This window comes from Dreissena polymorpha, chromosome 9 (genome assembly GCF_020536995.1).
Source record: "Dreissena polymorpha isolate Duluth1 chromosome 9, UMN_Dpol_1.0, whole genome shotgun sequence".
Classification (NCBI taxonomy): domain Eukaryota; kingdom Metazoa; phylum Mollusca; class Bivalvia; order Myida; family Dreissenidae; genus Dreissena; species Dreissena polymorpha.
In genome coordinates this window covers 38,346,478-38,367,167 of record NC_068363.1, presented here as the reverse complement: position 1 = coordinate 38,367,167, position 20,690 = coordinate 38,346,478, and the positions used below count along the sequence as shown (strand labels likewise).

Below are 20,690 nucleotides of genomic sequence, written 5' to 3'. Positions count from 1 at the left end.
ATGAGCATAATTGGTTACACCACTGTTGACATCATGAAGTTGCGTCCACTTATAATACTCTATGATCAGAATGGAAAAATACTGGTATCTTAGGTGTGTGTTTCTATTTCATTAATCATGTGGCATATAAACAATATTTTTACTACATGTAATTATTCTTTATACAAAACTGTGTGCTATACTTATGTATTCTTTCAATTTCTCTTATCAAACATTTAAAGCTAATATAAAAAGACCTGGAAGTGACAAAAAAACAAATCTATGAAATTCTGAATTGCATATTCATGCATGTTATTATATCACATGTTAGATGACATTATATGCATGTGTTGACAAGGGAGTCTTTCCATGCATAAAGTACGCAGAAATGTGCACTTGGGATTTGTTCAATAAAATGAAATCTGTATACATGTCATGCAAACAACTCTGTCTTTGGTCAAACAGCTGTTTAAAGTTTATTATCTATAGCTTTCTCACAGAGTGGCAGAAAGTGAACAAATAATTTCAATACCCCAATGCTTAAAAATACACATAAAACTGTGCAGTCATAGACATGTTTAAAATTGATTTACAGCCATTGATAACTAACTGCTTTTGTTGCAAATACTTTCAAACATTTTTTTTAGAAAAAAAAACAACACTTTTTTTAGTTCATGAACATGCAAAGGCCTGTTCTACAATTATGAAGAAAAAAAAATCAAATCGCTTATCTGTGAGGAAGCTATTTGCAAAATTGAGTGTTGCCTGTAAAACTTTTGAATCTGCTGAACAGATACTCTTGTTTCACACTCAGTTCTGGAAATATGGTACTTTGATTACGTGGAGAACGCAGCTTGTAGACAATCAATGTTTATCACCAATGACCCTATTAACATCTCTTAATATTTATTTGAACAACCCAATCTGTTGTTAACATCTAAAGCCCATCCAACTAAAATACTGACCACCATTAAATCTTTCATCAAATACAAAACTAAATGCTATACACAAACCTTAACTCTTTCAACCACACTTAAAAAGTCACAAAACAAATATTGATACACCAATCCCCAATAAATTTTAACCAAAGCAAACATAGTGTTTCAAATAGCCCTATCAGAGTTACTTCCCATAGATAGTGAATGCATTAGCATCTTAGTAATACAAAAATACACCTTTAAAAATATATATAAATAATATTTTAGCACATATAATTAAAATCCCTTAATACTGCTATGGATGAATTCCTGGTCAAATAACAATTTAATTTCAAACGTATTTTGTGTTCCTGGTCCAAGTACTTTTTAATGTAAAGGTTTTTTTTGTTTCTTAATCAAGGGTTGTTGCTCTGATTTATGTGTAAATCCAACAAACAACCGTCCACAGAAAAAAAAAGAGATCTACAAAGGTCACACAATGAACATGCAAGGTCGTTGCCAGTGCAACGTGAGTATGGTTACCTGCTCGCATGCCTCTGTGTGCTGGCTACGTAAGGAGGTCAGTTCACCGTCTTTACGTGCCAGTTTTGTTACATATTCACTCACCTGAACGGGCAGGTCAAACATTGAAAGAAAGAAATTGTATCAATAAAATGCACAAATGCACATAATTTTTATTGTTTTTGGAAGAAGAAAAATAAAATTATAACATGATTGTGTATGATGAACAAAGCACTGAAAAGTTTTACTAAGAGACCGTAAGTCTTTAAACAGCTGCTGTTATTATTTAACAGCAAACACATTTTTCAGCATATTTTGTTGTTAAATTTGTACAATTTCACTGTATCCAAATATTATTCACACAGCATTTTAAGTCAAACATAAAATCCTAAAGAAATGGATTGATAAGAACCATGCAGTGGACAGTATCTTGTAAAGTGCCCAGAATGTTCAAGTTTTGCAATGTAAATATCACTTCAATGGAATTCTAAAAAATCTTAAATGTTTAATTCAACATACCAGTACATGAAATAATACACAATTTTATTACATTTGATAAATAACATTCATGGATAGTTTCCTTTAAGTTAATTATTGTAAATTGTATGTGACTGTGTAGCTTTTTAACCCTTTGCATGCTGGGAAATTTGTCGTCTGCTAAATTGTCGTCTGCTGAATTGATAAAATTCGCAATTTCTTCGATTTTTTTCAAAGAATACTATCAGAATAGCAAACAGTTTGGATCCTGATGAGACGCCACGTTCTGTGGCGTCTCATCTGGATCCAAACTGTTTGCAAAGGCCTTAAAATTCGGTTTCCGCACTGAAAGGGTTAACACATAACATCTTCTTTCAGCATTAATACAAAGCTGACAATATTGACTCCTGGAACAAGTTAGATGGTTACTATTAGTTACAGCCAAACTAGATCACAGCTATTAGTTCCATGGTTACAAGTTCAGGTAGCGTGTGACGTGAAAGCGTGATCACTCAACAGCATATTAAATAATGAAATTAAATTAAACAAGACTATTGCCAAGCAATAAAAGTCCCCTACCGGCTCCACCATTGTCAGAAATTCCACCATTGTCAGAAAAAAAAATTGTTGTTGCCATAGCAACCAGAATTTTTGACGTAGGAACAAAATGAAATGACATGCATAATTTTCATATTGCCATTTATCCATGTTTCAAGTTTCATGAAAAAATATGAAGAACTTTTTAAGTTATCGCAGGATCCAGAAAATCACCATTTTCAGCAGTATTTCTAGTCTATTTTTTGCCATAGCAACCATAATTTTTGACGTAGGAATAAAATGAAATGACGTGCATAATGTCTATATTGCCATCTATCCATGTTTCAAGTTTCATGAAAAAATATTTAGAACTTTAAAAGTTATCGCAGGATCCAGAAAAGAGTGACAGACTCACAGACTGACAGACTGACGGACACACAGAGTGCAAACCATAAGTCCCCTCCGTTGAAACCGGTAGGGGACTAATAAATGCCAATTAAATTCAACAAAACTGAAAATTCGCAGTTGACACTGAATTGCAACATGCGACAAAACATATTTAGGACGGGATGCAATAAAATCTGTTTAATAGGGAGAGGTTATATGTTTACATACTTCCGTTTTTGCCTCCTCTGTTTGTTTCTTGGAAGAAGAAAGTTCGTCTTCCAGGGACTTAACTCTCGTTTCTAATCTATGGAGCTAAAAATAGCAAAATGTGTTACAAGTAGCAAAATACACAAACCCTATCTGAATGCCATTCACTAGGTGATGTTGATACATTAGCGGATTATTATAAAATTAATATGATTATGTAATGTCAATGGAAACAATTGTTAAGTGTATTAAATGTGTAAATATATATATATATATATAATCTTAAAGCATGTGCTGATAGTATTACTTTTGTTATTACTACCGGTAATGTTATTGTAACAAAATGAATTGTCTTAAAAAGAAAAAAATTAAAATGTGACCATATTCACAAACTTACTCTTAGACTTAAGAATATAGGAAAATAGACTTAAAAATGACATATACGTTCAGTGTTTCAATTTATACAGTCGACAAATGTTGCTTAGGCCATTTATAAATTGCTCTTAATGAAGAATTGTGTAATAAGAATTGCCATATTCTGTTTCATATTAAACTCAAATAGCACATTACATTTTACTGGATATTCTTTATTTTTATACTTAAGTCTAAGAATTCTTTAGTGAATACACATTTTGAAAGAGCTATGATCTCATTTCCAAGGACCATCATGGTAACTTCTGTACTTTTCACAGATATAACACCCAGTTACATCAGTCCCATCCTGTACCCTTAATTATGTTTATAATAATACTAGATTATTAACCCTTTACCACTTAGATACGTATTTTGAAACATTAGTGGTCCCTTTGAAAGTTATATTTAATTAAAAACCTTTCTTACTAGACTCGGATTTTAAAGGCTTCATTTCCAACACTTAGATACTGATGAGCAGCAAACAGCATAAAACCTGAACAGAGAGTGAGTTACTCACAGGCTGTTCTGGTTTTATGCTGTTTGCACATAGCCATTTTTACTTTAAGTGGGAAAGGGTTAACTCAGTGTGGGAAGGAAATAACTATCATATATTTAAACAAGAGGGCCTGAAAGGCCCAAAGTCGCTCACCTGAGATAACAAGATATTATTGGGACAAATCTTCTGACCAAGTTTCACGAAGATCGTAAAATAAATGTGGCCTCTAGAGTGTTAACAAGGTTTTACAATAGCCATATAAGGAAAAATGCCCCGCCCCTGGCAGCCATGTTTTTCAACCAACCGGCATCATTTTTTAACTCTTTCAAGATATTATCGGGATGAATCTTCTGACCAAGTTTCATGAACATCGGACAGTAAATGTGGCCTCTAGAGTGTTAACAAGATTTTACAATAGCCATACTGTGAAACCATTATTATTCGTCAGACATTAATTTTCGTCTTTTTAGTCCTTCGACCGATGGACGAATTCAAGATCCTAACGAACAATCATGTCCCATATTTGAAACAAATAACACTGAACTACCGTAGGCATGAGAGATTTAAATCCAGCGTAATCCACGCATATACACAGGGCTTGAAATTAACACTTGTACACTCGCAAAATGCGAGAAAAAAAGATTGCAAGGTAAGTTATAAGCCACTAGTATTTTTTGCAAGAAAAAAAAATGGGGAAAAAAAAAATTTATATTGCTAAATGCGTTTGACGGCGTGAACGCTAAACCGTAGGTCAATTCTTTTAACGTCCAAATACCCATATGCGAAGCGCACACCTTGTTTGTAGACTGGTATACTTATAGTACAGATACCTGGATGGTATTGATACAAAGAACATGAAACAGTCGACTATTCACACTCAAGTTAAATCCGGTTTTGACACAAAGGGGTGTACATTAAACAGTGTACTGACAACTGAAATTTCCTGTAAAACGCGAATGCAATAAGGCTGTATCGAATGCGTCGACTTCGTTTAGGTATAAAAGTGTTATTTAGTGCTAATTGTTAACAATTTTATTACCCATTGTGTGTATTGTGTTTTTCAAGGGGTGTTGCAGATTATACAGCCAACACCCGGCGAATCCGGATTAAAGACAATACTATTAAATGCAATTAAAATATGACGATGTGTGATCAACACCTGACTGAAATACATTCTGCGCTTTTATTACAAATTAATAAAGAACATATTGATGTGTGTTTGGTTGTCCCTGATTGTAATGGAAAAAGACTAATTGGCAATTGACTTCGTTGTTTAAAACACTCGTTAACGCTTATTCAGTCCCACTTATCCGCTAATCATAACAAAGAACGTGTCAATGACATAAAATAATTAGGGACAGTAACTATCACCTGAAATAACAGACTTGTTAATTGACATATGCCAAACAAGGCCTACCTCCTGCAAGTGTCACCCCTCTTTCCCCAGCACGATTTTTTCGCAACCGTATATTACATGTATTACAAACATTACAAACAAATCGGACGCTTTTTTTTCAAAACCAGAAATGGACGAATTTAAGTGCTGACGAAAAAGTCATTTTTTTTAAAAGGATGAAATTTCGTGCTGACGAAAATAAATGGTTTCACAGTATAAGCAAAAATGCCCCGCCCCTTGGAAGCCATTGTTTTCAAGCAAACATAATTATTTTCGAACTCATCCAAGATATCATTGAGACCAATCTTCTGACCAAATTTCATAAAGATTGAACAATAAATGTGGCCTCTAGAGTGTTAACAAGGTTTTACTATAGCTATATATAGCCATATAAGGAAAAATGCCCCGCCCCTAGTGGCGATGTTTTTAAAGCAACCAAAACCATTTTTCGAACTCATCCAAGATATCATTGGGATAAATCTTCTGACCAAGTTTCATGATGATCGGAAAATAAATGTGACCTCTATAGAGTGTTAACAAGGTTTTACTATAGCCATATAAGGAAAATAGCCCCGCCCCCCATTGTGGCCATGTTTTTCAACCAAACGGCATCATTTTTGAACTCGTCCAAGATATTATTGGGATGAATCTTCGTACAGAGGCCCGTATTCACCAAACAATTCTTAGACTTAAGTCTAAGAATAAAGAAAATATAGTTTCATGAAGATTGGACTATAAATGTGGCCTCTAGAGTGTTAACAAGATTTTACTTTAGCCTTATAAAAAAAAAGGAAAAATGCCCCGCCCCTTGGCGGCCATGTTTTTCAAGCAAACGTAACCATTTTCGAACTCATCCAAGACATCATTAAGACAAATCTTCTGATCATATTTCATCAAGATTGGACAATAAATGTGGCCTCTAGAGTGTTAACAAGGTTTTACCATAGCCATATAAGGAAAAATGCCCCGCCCCCTGGCGGCCATGTTTTTCAACCAATCGGCATCATTTTTTAACTTGTCCAAGATATAATGAAAAGAATCTTCTGACCAAGTTTCATGAAGATTGGCCAATAAATGTGGCCTCTAGAGTGTTAACAAGATTTTACTATAGCCATATACAGCCATATAAGGAAAAATGCCCTGCCCCTTGAAAGTCATGTTTTTCAAGCAAAGGTTACCATTTTTGAACTCATCCAAGATATAAGTGGGACAAATCTTCTGAGCAAGTTTCATGAAGATCGGAAAATAAATGTGGCCTCTTGAGTGTAAACAAGGTTTTACTATAGCCATATAAGGAAAAATGCCCGGCCCCCTGGCGGCCATGTTTTTCAACCAACCGGCATAATTTTCGAACTCGTCCAAGATATTATTGGGATGAATCTTCTGACCAAGTTTTATGAAGATCAGACAATAACTGTGGCCTCTCGAGTGTTTACAAGATTTTACTAAAGCCATATATAGCCATATTAGGAAAAATGCCACATACCTTGGCAGCCATGTTTTTTCAAGCAAACGTAACCATTTTCGAACTCATCCAAGATATCATTAAAACCAATCTTCTGACCAAATTTCATGAAGATTGGACAATAAATGTGGCCTCTAGAGAGTTAACAAGGCAAATGTTGACGCTGAACAACGGACAACAGACGACGGACAAAAAGCGATCACAAAAGCTCACCATGAGCACAACGTGCTCAGGTGAGCTAACAAAACATGATCCCAAAAATTACTTGATTACTTACTGCATTGAAACTAGGCCCAAAATGTTTTATGATAAGAGATCAGTCAAGTTAAAAATTGTATACACTTCATTTAAATGTTCAGGCAGACGGTGTTGAATTGTTTGCCATGCAAATAGGATTACCTTTGAGATTATTAAAACATAATGTTACATGACAAAATGACTTCTTTCTTATTTAAAATGGGCACATTTTTTAGGAAGTAATGACAAGAAAATTCTAATATTAAAACCATAAAATACAACAGTAATTATTTGGATTGATATGCCTTGCACCCAATTTATCTACAAGGATGGGTAACAGTGTCAAATCAGAGCAGAGGACATAGGGTAGACGGCGAAGATTTAAAGTATTATCTATTTGTGTAATTAGTGTCAATAACTGTTAGTAGAAGAAAGGACAACAGCAGAGCTCTGTAGTTTGTCTGTATCAAAGACTTTAACAGCTTCAAAGCAAAAAGCAATGCTTGCAGATTGGTAAAGTGCGGGAAAGAAGGAAAGATTTGGAAAAAAGGGAGGAAACTGTGTACTATGGGAGACAACCACCACATGTGTGACACAGAAACTTGGAGTTACCTCCTCTTGCTGATGTTTAACCTTATCCTCAGTTATATGCAGACATTTTGTTTGTTGATCGAGCTAAAATATGACCACAGATTGCATAACATAAAAAAATCTACTACACTTCCTCTAATTGCTTTTATCATTTCGTTTAGATTTGTAACACACTTTAAACAGTTAAACAATTATAATAATAACCTGAAGAAATTTAGTTATTGTTTTAAAGATCGGAGTTTTCTTTTGCAAATATAAATAAAATTGTCAATACAAGAAAACATCATCTAGCCAAAAGCCAAAATTTGAAAACACACAAAAGGCAAAAATAAAACTGCTAGCATTGAAACTAACCTATCAAAATATAAAAACAATGTATTGTCTTGAAAGCATCTTAAAGACTTAAGAATGCAAAACATCAACTTCAAGCATTTAAACATTGCATTTAAACTTCAAGCATTTAAACATGACCTCTAATTAAACATCTATACAACCCAGTATGAAAATAACAATTATGTTACATTAGAGCAATATATTTTGCCTATTATTCTTCTTCCTTATTTACCAAGAAGCAGATTATAATTTATTATATTAAGCATATTTTTAATACTGGAAGAATATTCATATACATACTCAGTATTGTACATGCAGCTTCTGATGTTTTAGTGCAAAACTATGCTCTATGGCATGCGTTACCTAGCAACATTTTTATTACTTGAAACTGTTTTTTCACAGTCACTGATTCACAGGCTATTTCTTAAGCCTGATTCTAAATCCAATAGTATATGAGCCCTGCTCTGAGGAAACATGGCTTAAAGTGTTATTTTTAATTGTTCAGTCCGTACAGGAAAACATGGCTTAAAGTGTCATTCTCAATTGTTCAGTCCGTACAGGAAAATATGGCTTAAAGTGTCATTCTCAATTGTTCAGTCCGTACAGGAAAATATGGCTTAAAGTGTCATTCTCAATTGTTCAGTCCGTACAGGAAAACAAGGCTTAAAGTGTTATTCTCAATTGTTCAGTCCGTACAGGCTAATACATGGCTTAACGTGTTATTCTCAATTGTTCAGTCCGTACAGGAAAACATGGCTTAAAGTGTTATTCTCAATTGTTCAGTGTGTACAGGAAAACAAGGCTTAAAGTGTCATTCTCAATTGTTCAGTCCGTACAGGAAAATATGACTTTAAGTGTCATTCTCAATTGTTCAGTCCGTACAGGGAAACAAGGCTTAAAGTGTCATTCTCAATTGTTCAGTCCGTTCAGGAAAATATGGCTTAAAGTGTTATTCTCAATTGTTCAGTCCATACAGGCTAATCAGTGACATAACTTGCTCTTTAATAGAATTTTTTGTTTTAAAGAAGTCTCATTTTAACAAAAATCCACTCTAGGCAGACAGTGATGACCCTGAGTAGCCTGTGCACGTGCTAAGGGCTAATCTGGGACAACATATTAGGTTTATGAATTAAGCGTCATCTTCCGAGAGCAAGCACCATATCAATTATGCAAAAATCTCGCACAGTTTTGCTCTGATCCATCAGGAAATACAACCCTATCGTAACCATGGTTACCTCAGCGACTGCAGCATCTCGCTTCTCCTGGAGACCGAGCACGTCTCGTCTCAGTTTCTGGATGGTTTCGTCCCGCCGCGCCAGCTCAGACTTGAGCACGGAGTGGTGGTCCTTGGTGGACACCTGACCATCTCGGATACGGTCCTGCAGCTGACCAATCTGTGGGGCAAGGGCAGATGATGAGAATATGAGAAAGGAATAAGTGTTACATACATTGTTATGTTACTGCTAAAATAGAGCAAAAAGGTTAGCCTGACTGATACCCTTTTTTAATAAGCTATGTCATATGATTCAATTTTAATACTTTCAGGAGTTTTGCATTATCTTTTAAATATTTTAAAAATTGAGGTGATTTCAATATGAACAAGAGATGTGTTTGTCAGAAACACAATGCCCCCTATTGCTCCGCTTTGAAGCCATATATTTGACCTTTGACCTTGAAGGATGACCTTGACCTTTCACCACTCAAAATGGTGAAATATCAAGTTGCTATGTTCAATATTGCAAAAGTTATGACCAAGGTTAAAGTTTTGACGCCGCTTTGAAGCCATATATTTGACCTTTGACCTTCAAGGATGACCTTGACGTTGACCTTTCACCACTCAAAATGTGCAGCTCCATGAGATACACATGCATGCCAAATATCAAGTTGCTATCTTCAATATTGCAAAAGTAAAAGTTAAAGTTTAACCAAGGTTAAAGTTTTGGGACAGAATGACAGACAGGCCAAAAACAATATACCCCCGACCATTGGATCCAGGGGCATAAAAAACATGTAAACCCATATCTGATTCTCTATATTCTGCTTTGTTCATCAGAGCTTTCATTGAGGGAATAGCTTAATGTTTCATACAAAGAAACAATGTAGAAATTAGATACAAATAATTAGCAAATAGAAAAAATTAATATGAATATATAAGCATCAAAGTGCCATTTAAAATATTCAACAAAAGTGGTTGTAAGAGGTGCTGTAAGTCAATGGAAAAACTGGACTTAATGCATGTGCCCTTAAACTGGACTTACCCTAAGAATTAGAGACTTCCTTCAAACAAATACCAGTACAGCAAAAGTGTCATAACTTATTATCTTCACCTGCATTAAGCCCAGTTTTTCCACAGCGGGGCTGACAGAATGACACGTTACCTCTTCAAGGGCCCGCCTTCTCTGCTCCTTGGAGTCCTTAAGCTCCGCCTCCAAGGTCTGAATTCGCCGCTCAAAGTGAGACACCTGCAGCGAGACATTGGGGTTTTATGCGTGTGCGAATTGTCCCAGACAAAATCCAGTTTAGGCGGAAAGTGTTGTTCCTGATCAGCCTGTGTGGAATGCACAGGCTTATTTTGAGACAACACTTTAAGCACATATGCTTGAAACCAACTTTTCACAGAGCTTATATCAAGTTTAGGCATCATCTAACTTTTAACCTTTTCCCGCTCACATGCAGACTTAAAATTGCCTCATGCAGCCAGTATAAAACCAGAACAGCCTGTAACTTGCAGTCTGTTTTATGCTGTTTGCTGCTCATTATTACCCAAGGATTGGAAATGAAGCCTTAAAAACTTGAATATAGTAAAAAATGTCTTCAATTTGATTTTCTAAGGCCAGTAAGGGACTGTTGACGTGTAAAAGACTCAAAGTGCGTATCTGCGTGATAAAGGGCCTAACATTTCATGATATAGATGCAACATAATTTGATTTTAGTTTGATTAATAACACAATTACACTATATTTTGATTAGATTAATATTCTTTTATGTATATGCTTTGACAGCGTTCTAAATAAGCTGCGCATCAACCTAATATACGCATTAGAAATATCAAGATACGCTCAATTTATCATTTCCGTGCGTACATTTAAGCAAGCCAATCTGGACTTTCGCAAATGATGTAAATTCTCTGCGTACAACGTTTACAAACAGCTGATTGTCTTACGCCAAAATATGAGACTGGTTATTGTAAAAATTAGAGCTTATTTGTGCACTTGATTGTAGAAATAGTTAGCCAGTCAGTATGTATCATCCAGATGCATGGTAAACTTAGTATTGATATTTTAACAGACAGTCAAGCGCTCTAATGTGTTTATTAAATTACATGAAGAGGTCAGGATGGCTTCTTCGAAGCCAAAACAAATTACTTCTCAAAGTAAAATTGATTCTTTTTATACGGCAAAAGTTGTATCAAGTAAAAACATTGTACTGCCAATACTGAATGATTTAATATCCTCTGTTTTCAAATCAAAAAGGACACACTTAAATGCTAATACAACAACTGTTGAAAGTTGGCAAAAAAGTTTTCCGTGGCTCATGGTGGTGGAAGCCTTTTAACCAAGGACAGTTAAAAAAAAACACTTTAAGAAACCTACAACTATGACGGAATACACATAGTTAATGGTTTATTGTGTTTAACATGATTCAAGTAGTGTGTCTGTACCCCGGCTATATTCTTGTTTTACTTGTATCAAATTACCCTTCCAGCAAGGCAAAATTTGACCATTTACCCCCATGCTTTGAAAAGTGGGGGTATTTACCCCCATGGGTAAAAAAATTATCTATAACGCTGCTTTGAGTGATGTTGTTTTTTTGGCTTATTCACGTGTCATGACTTGCAAATTTGGAATTATTTACATTTTTTAAATTATTAATTTGTTTTGGGGCCAAAAAAAAAGGTTTGTTTCGGGTCTCCCGACTGTGTCTCCCGAATTGGCGCCGACCCTCAACTTTTTATTGCGGTCGCCAAAAAAAAAAAAAAATTGTTCATTTTAGTTCATATAAGATGTGATATCAAGCAAACAAAGATATATATATACATGTATTTCTTATAATAAGCTTTAGTAGCCTTCCATTCTAGTACCCCGAAAGACAAAAAAAAATCGCTACCTACCGACCCTGTTTTTTTCCCCAAGGAGACCCCAAACGGACCTTTTTTTTTTGTTTGGCCTTCGTAGGCTTGAACAATAAATATCAATATAAGCTTACGCAGACTGAAAAATGGCCATAACATTTAACTTGTATAAAAACAACCATTAAGTCATGATCCATATATGTGACTACCCTCTAAGAAAACATTAAGGTAATTAAAAGCTATATGGCAAACCATCAAGAAATAAATTACATTGTACAAAAATGTTCTGGTTTAGTTTCACTAACAAATTCAAGTCATTTACAATCAATTTGTTAACATATATGTATATATATATATATATATATATATATATATATATATATATATATATATATATATATATATATATATATATATATATAAGGAATTGTTGCTGCTCTGTTGACTGAAATATATTTATGTTTACAAGGAATGCGTAATGTAAGCAAAATATACAAAAGTGTTTCAAAACAGTGGAGTATGATTTCATATAATAAATTGGGTGAGAAAAGTCTATAGCACTCCATGCTTAAAGGGCGTACTAAACTCATTTTTTAACAATTGCAGACAAAACAGTTGAAATAAACCCCTAAAGACAAACATGGTTGGACAAAAATGCAAATAATGTACAAAGGAACAATTATAAATGACAATCAATACCAAAATTGTAACAGACTACAAAACAAGCAGATATATTACAGAGTAATGGACATTTTCATACTCTACTGATGGAAAAATACATTTATAAACAACTTTTTTGTAAATTATTATCATATAAAACCTAAAAAAAAATTGATGATCTGGTGTGAAAGTGAGTATCCCGTCTGTAGATCTGCCGTGGAATCATATGGAATTCTATGGAAACCGTTAGATGGAATTCCGTGGAGTATTGGCACTAACTTTCCATCCGATTCCATGCAATCAATGGAAAAGTGAAAAAAAAACAGAAGGGGGACTTGATATGGGATGGAATTCCATAAAATGCCGTGGAATTCCATAGAATGCCGTGGCATTCGATATAATGCCGTGGAATTCCATAGAATGCCGTGGAATTCCATAGAATGCCGTGGAATTCCAAAGAATTCCGTGGAATTCCATAGAACGCCGTGGAAATCCATGGAACGCCGTGGAATTCCATGGAATGCCGTGGAATTCCATAGAATGCCGTGGAATTCCATAGAATGCCGTGGAATTCCGTGAAAAGCTATGGAATTTAATAAAAAGCTGGAATAAAATAGAAAAAAAAACAGATTATATATCAAAGGCATTTTATTGATTTTGAAAAACAAATGTGAATGTAACTAAAGGTTTCATCATAGAAGTTAAACAAGAACAAGATCTGGCATCAATCATTAACCACACACATGCAGTCACAGTACATATTAAAAAATGAGTGGTTTTACATTTTCATAAAGTACCAACTCTCTTAACCACAGGCATGCATGCACACATTCAAAAACACATCCATAAACATGCACGCATATACAGGTGAGAAAAGAAAAACTTATAAAAGGCACAATATAAAACATAGAAGTAGAATTTTACATTTCGCTTATGACAAGTATACTTCCTTTCTCACATATGTTCATAAACACACACAATTACATGCACACACACATCACGCACAATTGTTCTAGAGTTTTTTCTCATAAATTTAACGTTCAACAACTGTTCCTTATTAATTCTAGAACACTTTCAGTATGATAACAGAAGTTCAGTTCTAGTTGATGTGTTCCAGTACAATTCTAGAAAAGTTCCGAAGGTTAACTTCAAATATTTAAGTCTGAAACCAACTTTCTAGAAAACAAATTCCCATGCAGACAGCCAGTATTCAAGTACTGAGCATAGTTAATAATAATACATAACAAATTAACAACTGTTGTAAATTTGTTATTTATTATACTATGCTCAGTACCGTTGAACACGGACTTAATTCAATTATCCAAGTTTCAAATTCCTAAATTAAAAAAACAACAAATAAATTAAGACAAAAAACAAACACAAATACAATTCACAAAATAAATAACTGGTCTTTTTTATACAAGAAGTTACCAAAATAAAACATGTCACCAGCCACAGACTGCCAGGCTTAACACAGAGGCTAGTTTTTAAAAATGTTTGTCCAAGTCTCCCACTGCCATTTTCCTTTTCTTCTGAGAATATTGAACACCAGTCACTGCCTCCGGGTCGTTTTTTGGTATGAGGTACATTGTATACTGCTCACATGTGCTCTACAGAATAAAAAATCATAAAAATGTCTAAAGCAAAGAGTTATTTACATTCAAACTATAACAAGAGATTGCAAAGCAATATGGTCCCCTACCTGTTAATCTTCACTATTTTAAGTTTGTTAAATATATTTGTTGCCATAGCAACCAGAATTCTTGCATTATAAACAACATGAAATGACATGCAAAATGTCCTTATTGTCATCTGTTCATGTTTCAAGTTTCATGAAAAAATACTTAGAACTTTTAAAGTTATCCCAGGATCCAGAAAAGTGTAACTGACTTAGACCAATATATTGAATTCCAAGAAGACAAAATACTTTCAGGTGGTTAACATTAAATAACTTATCTAGCCCAGGGCATGACAATATTTACCATGAATTTGTGGCCCTGTAAGTCCTCTAGGTAAATGCGCTTAAAGAGCCGCTTTGCTGTTGGATTATTTCCCTGCCAAACTCTGCAGTATCTTCCATCAACTGGTCAATGGTAATTAAAGCACATAATGAAAATGTATAGGGAACGTAATTCATGAATTGTTTTAAATATTAAGTTGTTAAATGGTCTTTAGAAAGAGAACTAAAAACGAAGTGAATACATCGCAAAGCACTAAGCATAACTTAATTTGTTGGTATGATTAGTACAAATTTATTATTGCTATAATTAGAATGATGTGTAATTCTATTGGTATGAAAATGCACACTCAGATACCTAAAAACCAATTCCATTGGTTTAATTTTTTATTTACAAGCAAATACGTTGAATTGATATCCCCCGCCAACATGCTTCTGGACACATAAGTATTATATTTGACACTCAAACAAGCATTTTTTAAAGATACAAAGGGCCATAACCCCGTTTTTAACAGATGGTGTACAATTCCATTTGGCGTGCATCATCCTCTTATCCATATATATACTCGAACCAGGTTTCAATGAAATCCGCCCATGCACTTCCAGGATATGGCCTTGGACACACAAAAAGCATTTTTTCAAGATACAAAGGGCCATAACTCTGTTATTAACTAATGGTGTACAATGCCATTTGGCATGCATGTCCTCTTATCCATATACATACTCATACCAAGTTTCAGTGAAATCTGCCAAAGCACTTCCAAGATATGGCTACGGACGGATGGAAAGACGGACAGACGGAAGGAAGGCAACGCCAAAACAATATCCCTCCGCCTATCGCGGGGGATAATAATAAACATTAACACCATTTATGAGCATTGAGTGCTCAACATGCACAGTAAAAAACTTCCTTAGCCTGCAGTTCCATAACCTTGCATGATAAAATTCCGATACTACATTTAACGTTATTAATTTCTCCACATAGGTCTTATTACTTCCTTTTTCAACCTGCAAACTCCACTAAGTGAAAATTTGGGTGACAGCTGCTTTTAAACTAATATTTGCCATACTAAAACCTCAAATATCACATAAAAAGGTCTACAATAATGTCATAAGAAGATTAAATTTAAAGGAATATTTAGAAATAATAAAAATCACAAACCTTCAGTTGTTGTTCTATTCCTAGACAGACTGCTCAAACACTGTATGCATCACTCTTTAGCAATATTTCATGTCACTTTCCAAATGATATAAATACATAAGTATTTTAAGAAAGTGTTTTTAATGGAAAAACTAATGAACTCTTCTGTTTGTTAAATGTCTTTAACTTTATTTTAACAAGTTAAACCAGTACATTGTCCACCATGTTTCATGTTTCAATCTAACAGGTAAACTTTCTGTATTTGAATTCAGCCAATTAGAAAAGGCTGTTATATCTTATAACCAATAGATTTGCAGCAAACATACCCAACATCTGATGTACAACACATGCTTGGCTTATCAGATAGATTGTTATTTGACAACCTGGACTGGCTGAGTTTGATATTGAGAAAAAACAGTGTGTATACCACTTGGACAGGGTTAAGAAATTTAAACTTGTAGAAATTGCTTTGAAAGTAACAACTACTCCTACTTCTGCAGAACTACTACTTTAATTAAAACAGCATCAACAACACCACCACCACCAACAACAACAACAATAACAGCAGCAACAGCAACAGCAGCAACAACAACAGCAGCAACAACAACAGCAGCAACAGCAGCAGCAACAACTGCTACTACAGCAACAACTGCTACTACTGCTACTTCTATTGCTACTACTATTGCTACAGAAACTGTTAATGCTACTACTTCTACTACTACTACTACCACCACAACCTCTACTGATATAAAAAACACTACTGCTACTACATCAATTACTACAACAACAACACCTACTACAACAACAACAACTACTACTACTAATACAGCTACTACATCTACAACTACTACTACTACTGCTGCTGCTGCTGTCGCTACTATGAAGTCTATTTGGCTATTTGTAAGTGTAAGGTGTTCTATATGTGTTCTTATTCCCCATAAGAACTTAAAGCGTTCTAGATGTGTTCTAGAACTACATTTTAAAACATTTTTAGAAATTTTTGACCATATTTTGTCCTTGAAATGTTCTAAAAAGGTTCTTGAAATTATTGGAACAGTTTCAGTCCTAAGCCATTTTCCACAAATGTTCTGGATTTATTCTAAAAAAATGTTTTGGAACAATTCCAGAACATACGTTTTGGAACACAAATATGGAACAGTTCCAGACCTGTTCCAATTTCTAGAACAAATTTATAATTATCTTTATTGCATTTTCTTTTAAATACAAAATACATGATGCAAATAAATTCATACATGTATTAAACTACAAATACATTTCAGACAACCAGCGAAAATTTTCTAAGTTATTTTCCATTGATTTCCATCCAAGAAAATGTATAAGTTATTTTCCATAACGATTTCCGTTGAAAAAAATGGCTAAGTCCAACTTTCCATGGTGTTTTCCATACATTCCGTGGAAATGTATGGAATTTAAGTCGAGATTCAGATGGAAAATTGGCAAGTGGATGGAATTCCATCAAATTCCATGGATTTCCATCGATTTCCGTAGAATTCCATAATATTTTCTATGGAATTCCATAGAAAAGTGCTAATGACTATGGCAGATCTACAGACGGGATATGCCTTCAATAAATGAAAACAAAGACGCATACCTGACTCATTGTGACATATTTCTATCCATTTTATCAAAATTAAAATTAAACATTCAACTCCACACGTTGGGACAGAGAGCCCTTTTACTGCACAATTATTTAATTAAATATCCACTGGTATGAGGCCCATTAGAACACAAGAAGTTTTCAATGCATAGTTGATCCCTCATTATAAAGCCAAGATGTAATTTAATAACACTAAGTATTGATAAGTTGGAGATAGGCTGATTGGAACGCATAATTTGAAATCCAATCAAGAAACCTTTCAAACTTGAGGCAACTACATTATGGCATGCTTTGATATTCAGCTTGTTATAAAGAATGAGATTTTGTGAAGGACAGTGTCACCATATTTTAATTGCTGTTTCGAAATTGATGCCAAAGTGCTCTTTATCCCAATTTTTAGGACAATATTCATGCTGTATCAAATTGTATTCTGTGTTTCTATACAAACTAGTACAAGTTAATATTAAAACTTCAAATGATCTCCATTCCAGTCATTTGGGACAGAAACTAAGTAGCACAAAGGGCAGACCATAATCTCTTACTGATTGTCATTATATGTCAACAAAATTTCAATAGATGCCACGAAACAGACCAGTCAATATTTGAGAAAATATTCATAAAACACTCAACAAACTAACTCACAGCACTGGACTAGTGAGCTATATTGAAAATGGCAATCAATTTCATATGATAAATACTGAAACATTACAGCAAAAAAGCTTCACGAAAACAATAATTGTTCCATAATGCAAACCTTCAACATGGATTTTACATAAATTCTACCTAAAGGGACTGACAATGATCATTTGATACAAGAAAGCATTCAGCCTAAGTAAGCACAAGATAAAAACTATGCAAAGACAGCGATTGTTGAAATCCCTTGAAAGTCTGTATGGTCAGGACCTCGCCTCTGAGTAAACACTGAGCAATCAAGATAAATCCTCTATCAACTTTTTGGAGGTTTTTAATCTTTGCCATATCTCAATAGACATTCATTTCTTTCTTTATAAAGATAAAATATTATCATTGTGTCACCTTCTTTCTTATTTTGCATTCATTTCTTTCTTTATAAAGATAAAATATTATCATTGTGTCACCTTCTTTCTTATTTCACAAAATTTTCATAGTTCTGGAATGATCATTGACAGCATTTGGTTTGATACACAAATATAGCAAATAATGATTGTGTAACATAATATAAACTTATATACTGTTCAAATACAAATTCATTTCTTAATGAGATATTTAATAAGTAACTATGTAATAAGTGATGCCATTTTGATGAATAAGACTAAGCTTCTAAATAAAAATATAAATCAGCTGACAAATTAAAACAAGAGCACCGCCTTGCAGGTGCAGACCGCTCATCTATTTTCTTTTTAAAGGTGAAGGGACTCTCATTTTCAATCACAAAGGAGGGAGGGGTTGAGTGAATAGGGGTGTATTGTGTGGGCATTTATTACATTATTTTCCAAAAATACAAAAAAAGGCAAAAAAAAACACAAAAAATCGGGGGGGGGGGGGGGGGGGGGGAGGGGGTGGGGGGGGTGGGGCGGGAGGGGGGGGTGGGGGGGGTGGGGGGGGGGATTCTTGGGTGCGATGGTTGGACGGTATTTCAAACATAAAATAATAAATATAAATATTTGTGTTTTTTAACCGTTTCAAAAAAAAATAATTTGGGGGGGTGGGGGGGGGGGTATAGTGTGAGTGTGTGGTGGTCATTTGTGAGATGATCTTGAAAAAAAAAAAAAAAAAAAAAAAAGGGGGGGGATTCGGGGGGGGGGGGGGGGGAGGGCACGGGGGATGGTTTGGGTGGAGTCTATTGTGGTATGTCAGGTAAGAGTAGTTTTGTCAAAGTATCAATCAAATCTAATCATAAATAAAGAAGTTATGGCAATTTTAGCAAAATTTAATAATTTGACCTTGAGAGTCAAGGTCATTCAAAGGTCAAGGTAAAATTCAACTTGCCAGGTACAGTAACCTCATGATAGCATGAAAGTATTTGAAGTTTGAAAGCAATAGCCTTGATAGTTAAGAAGTAAAGTGGATCGAAACACAAAATTTAACCAAATATTCAAAGTTACTAAGTCAAAAAAGGGCCATAATTCCGTAAAAATGACAACCAGAGTTATGCAACTTGTCCTTTTACTGTACCCTTATGATAATTTGCGAGTGTTCCAAGTATGAAAGCAATATCTATGATACTTTAGGGGTAAAGTGGACCAAAACACGAAACTTAACCAAATTTTCAATTTTCTAAGTATAAAGGGCCCATAATTCCGTACAAATGCCAGTCAGAGTTACATAACTTTGCCTGCACAGTCCCCTTATGATAGTTAATAAGTGTTGCAAGTATGAAGCAATAGCTTTGATACTTTAGGAATAAAGTGGACCTAAACACAAAACTTAACCAAATTTTCAATTTTCTAAGTATAAAAAGGGCCCATAATTCTGTCAAAATGCCAGTCAGAGTTACATTACTTTGCCTGCACATTCCCCTTATGATAGTTAGTAAGTGTTGCAAGTATGAAAGCAAAAACACAAAACTTAACCAAAATTTTCAATTTTCTAAGTATAAAAAGGGCACATAATTCTGTAAAAATGCACGCCAGAGTTATCTAACTTTGCCTGCCCAGTCCCCTCATGAAAGTAAGTAAGTGTACCAAGTTTGAATGCAATAGCATTGATACTTTCTGAGAAAAGTGGACCTAAACGCAAAACTTAACCAAAATTTTCAATTTTCTAAGTATAAAAAGGGCACATAATTCTGTCAAATTGCACGCCAGAGTTATCTTACTTTGCCTGCCCAGTCCTCTCATGATAGTAAGTAAGTGTACCAAGTTTGAATGCAATAGCATTGATACTTTCTGAGAAAAGTGGACCTAAACGCAAAACTTAACCGGACGCCAACGCCGACGCAGACGCAGACGCCAAGGTGATGACAATAGCTCATAATTTTTTTTCAAAAAATAGATGAGCTAATAACATCTAACAACCAAATTCATGCATTTTTTTTCAGTATCACATTATTAAATTTTCGCAATCTCACAAATATTTTCCTAATTGTCTTTGACCCTGATGTTTAGCACCAATTAGCAACTATTCCCTGTTCATGACTTATGAAAATCAAACAGTAGTCAAGATATATTAACTAAAGGAAGTTGTAAGAAACGAAGCCTAAAACAAACAATGCGAGAACCAAACTGTCACTGTTTAAACATCTGAAGAATACAGATTTACTATGCAAGCAAACCAGCCGGCATATCTTAAATGGTTTAAACTCG

The 20,690-nt window shown here is 34.5% G+C and overlaps 1 protein-coding gene and 1 long non-coding RNA gene across 18 annotated transcripts in view; both read right to left on the bottom strand.

Annotated features, from left to right (window-relative positions):
* The window catches only part of LOC127843761 (golgin subfamily B member 1-like), a 141,311-nt gene that overhangs the window by 85,955 nt on the left and 34,666 nt on the right, over window positions 1-20,690 (bottom strand). For 11 of the 17 annotated variants that reach the window (XR_008032324.1, XR_008032325.1, XM_052373508.1 and 8 more), the window contains 5 exons: window positions 10,286-10,420; window positions 9,194-9,352; window positions 7,647-7,709; window positions 3,048-3,131; window positions 1,440-1,523 (listed from right to left, as the gene is read on the bottom strand). Coding sequence is in view for 15 of the 17 variants with exons in the window: in XM_052373508.1 (XP_052229468.1) it covers window positions 1,440-1,523; window positions 3,048-3,131; window positions 7,647-7,709; window positions 9,194-9,352; window positions 10,286-10,420 (525 nt within the window). In the remaining 2 variants the exon portion in view is untranslated. The remainder of the gene's footprint in view (window positions 1-1,439; window positions 1,524-3,047; window positions 3,132-7,646; window positions 7,710-9,193; window positions 9,353-10,285; window positions 10,421-20,690) is intronic. The other 6 variants (XM_052373507.1, XM_052373509.1, XM_052373503.1 and 3 more) reach the window with 5 other exon arrangements.
* Window positions 14,144-16,223, bottom strand: LOC127843764 (uncharacterized). The gene is made up of 3 exons (XR_008032327.1): window positions 15,810-16,223; window positions 14,673-14,773; window positions 14,144-14,300 (listed from the first exon to the last, which is right to left on the bottom strand). It is a non-coding gene; the product is annotated as an uncharacterized LOC127843764 (long non-coding RNA).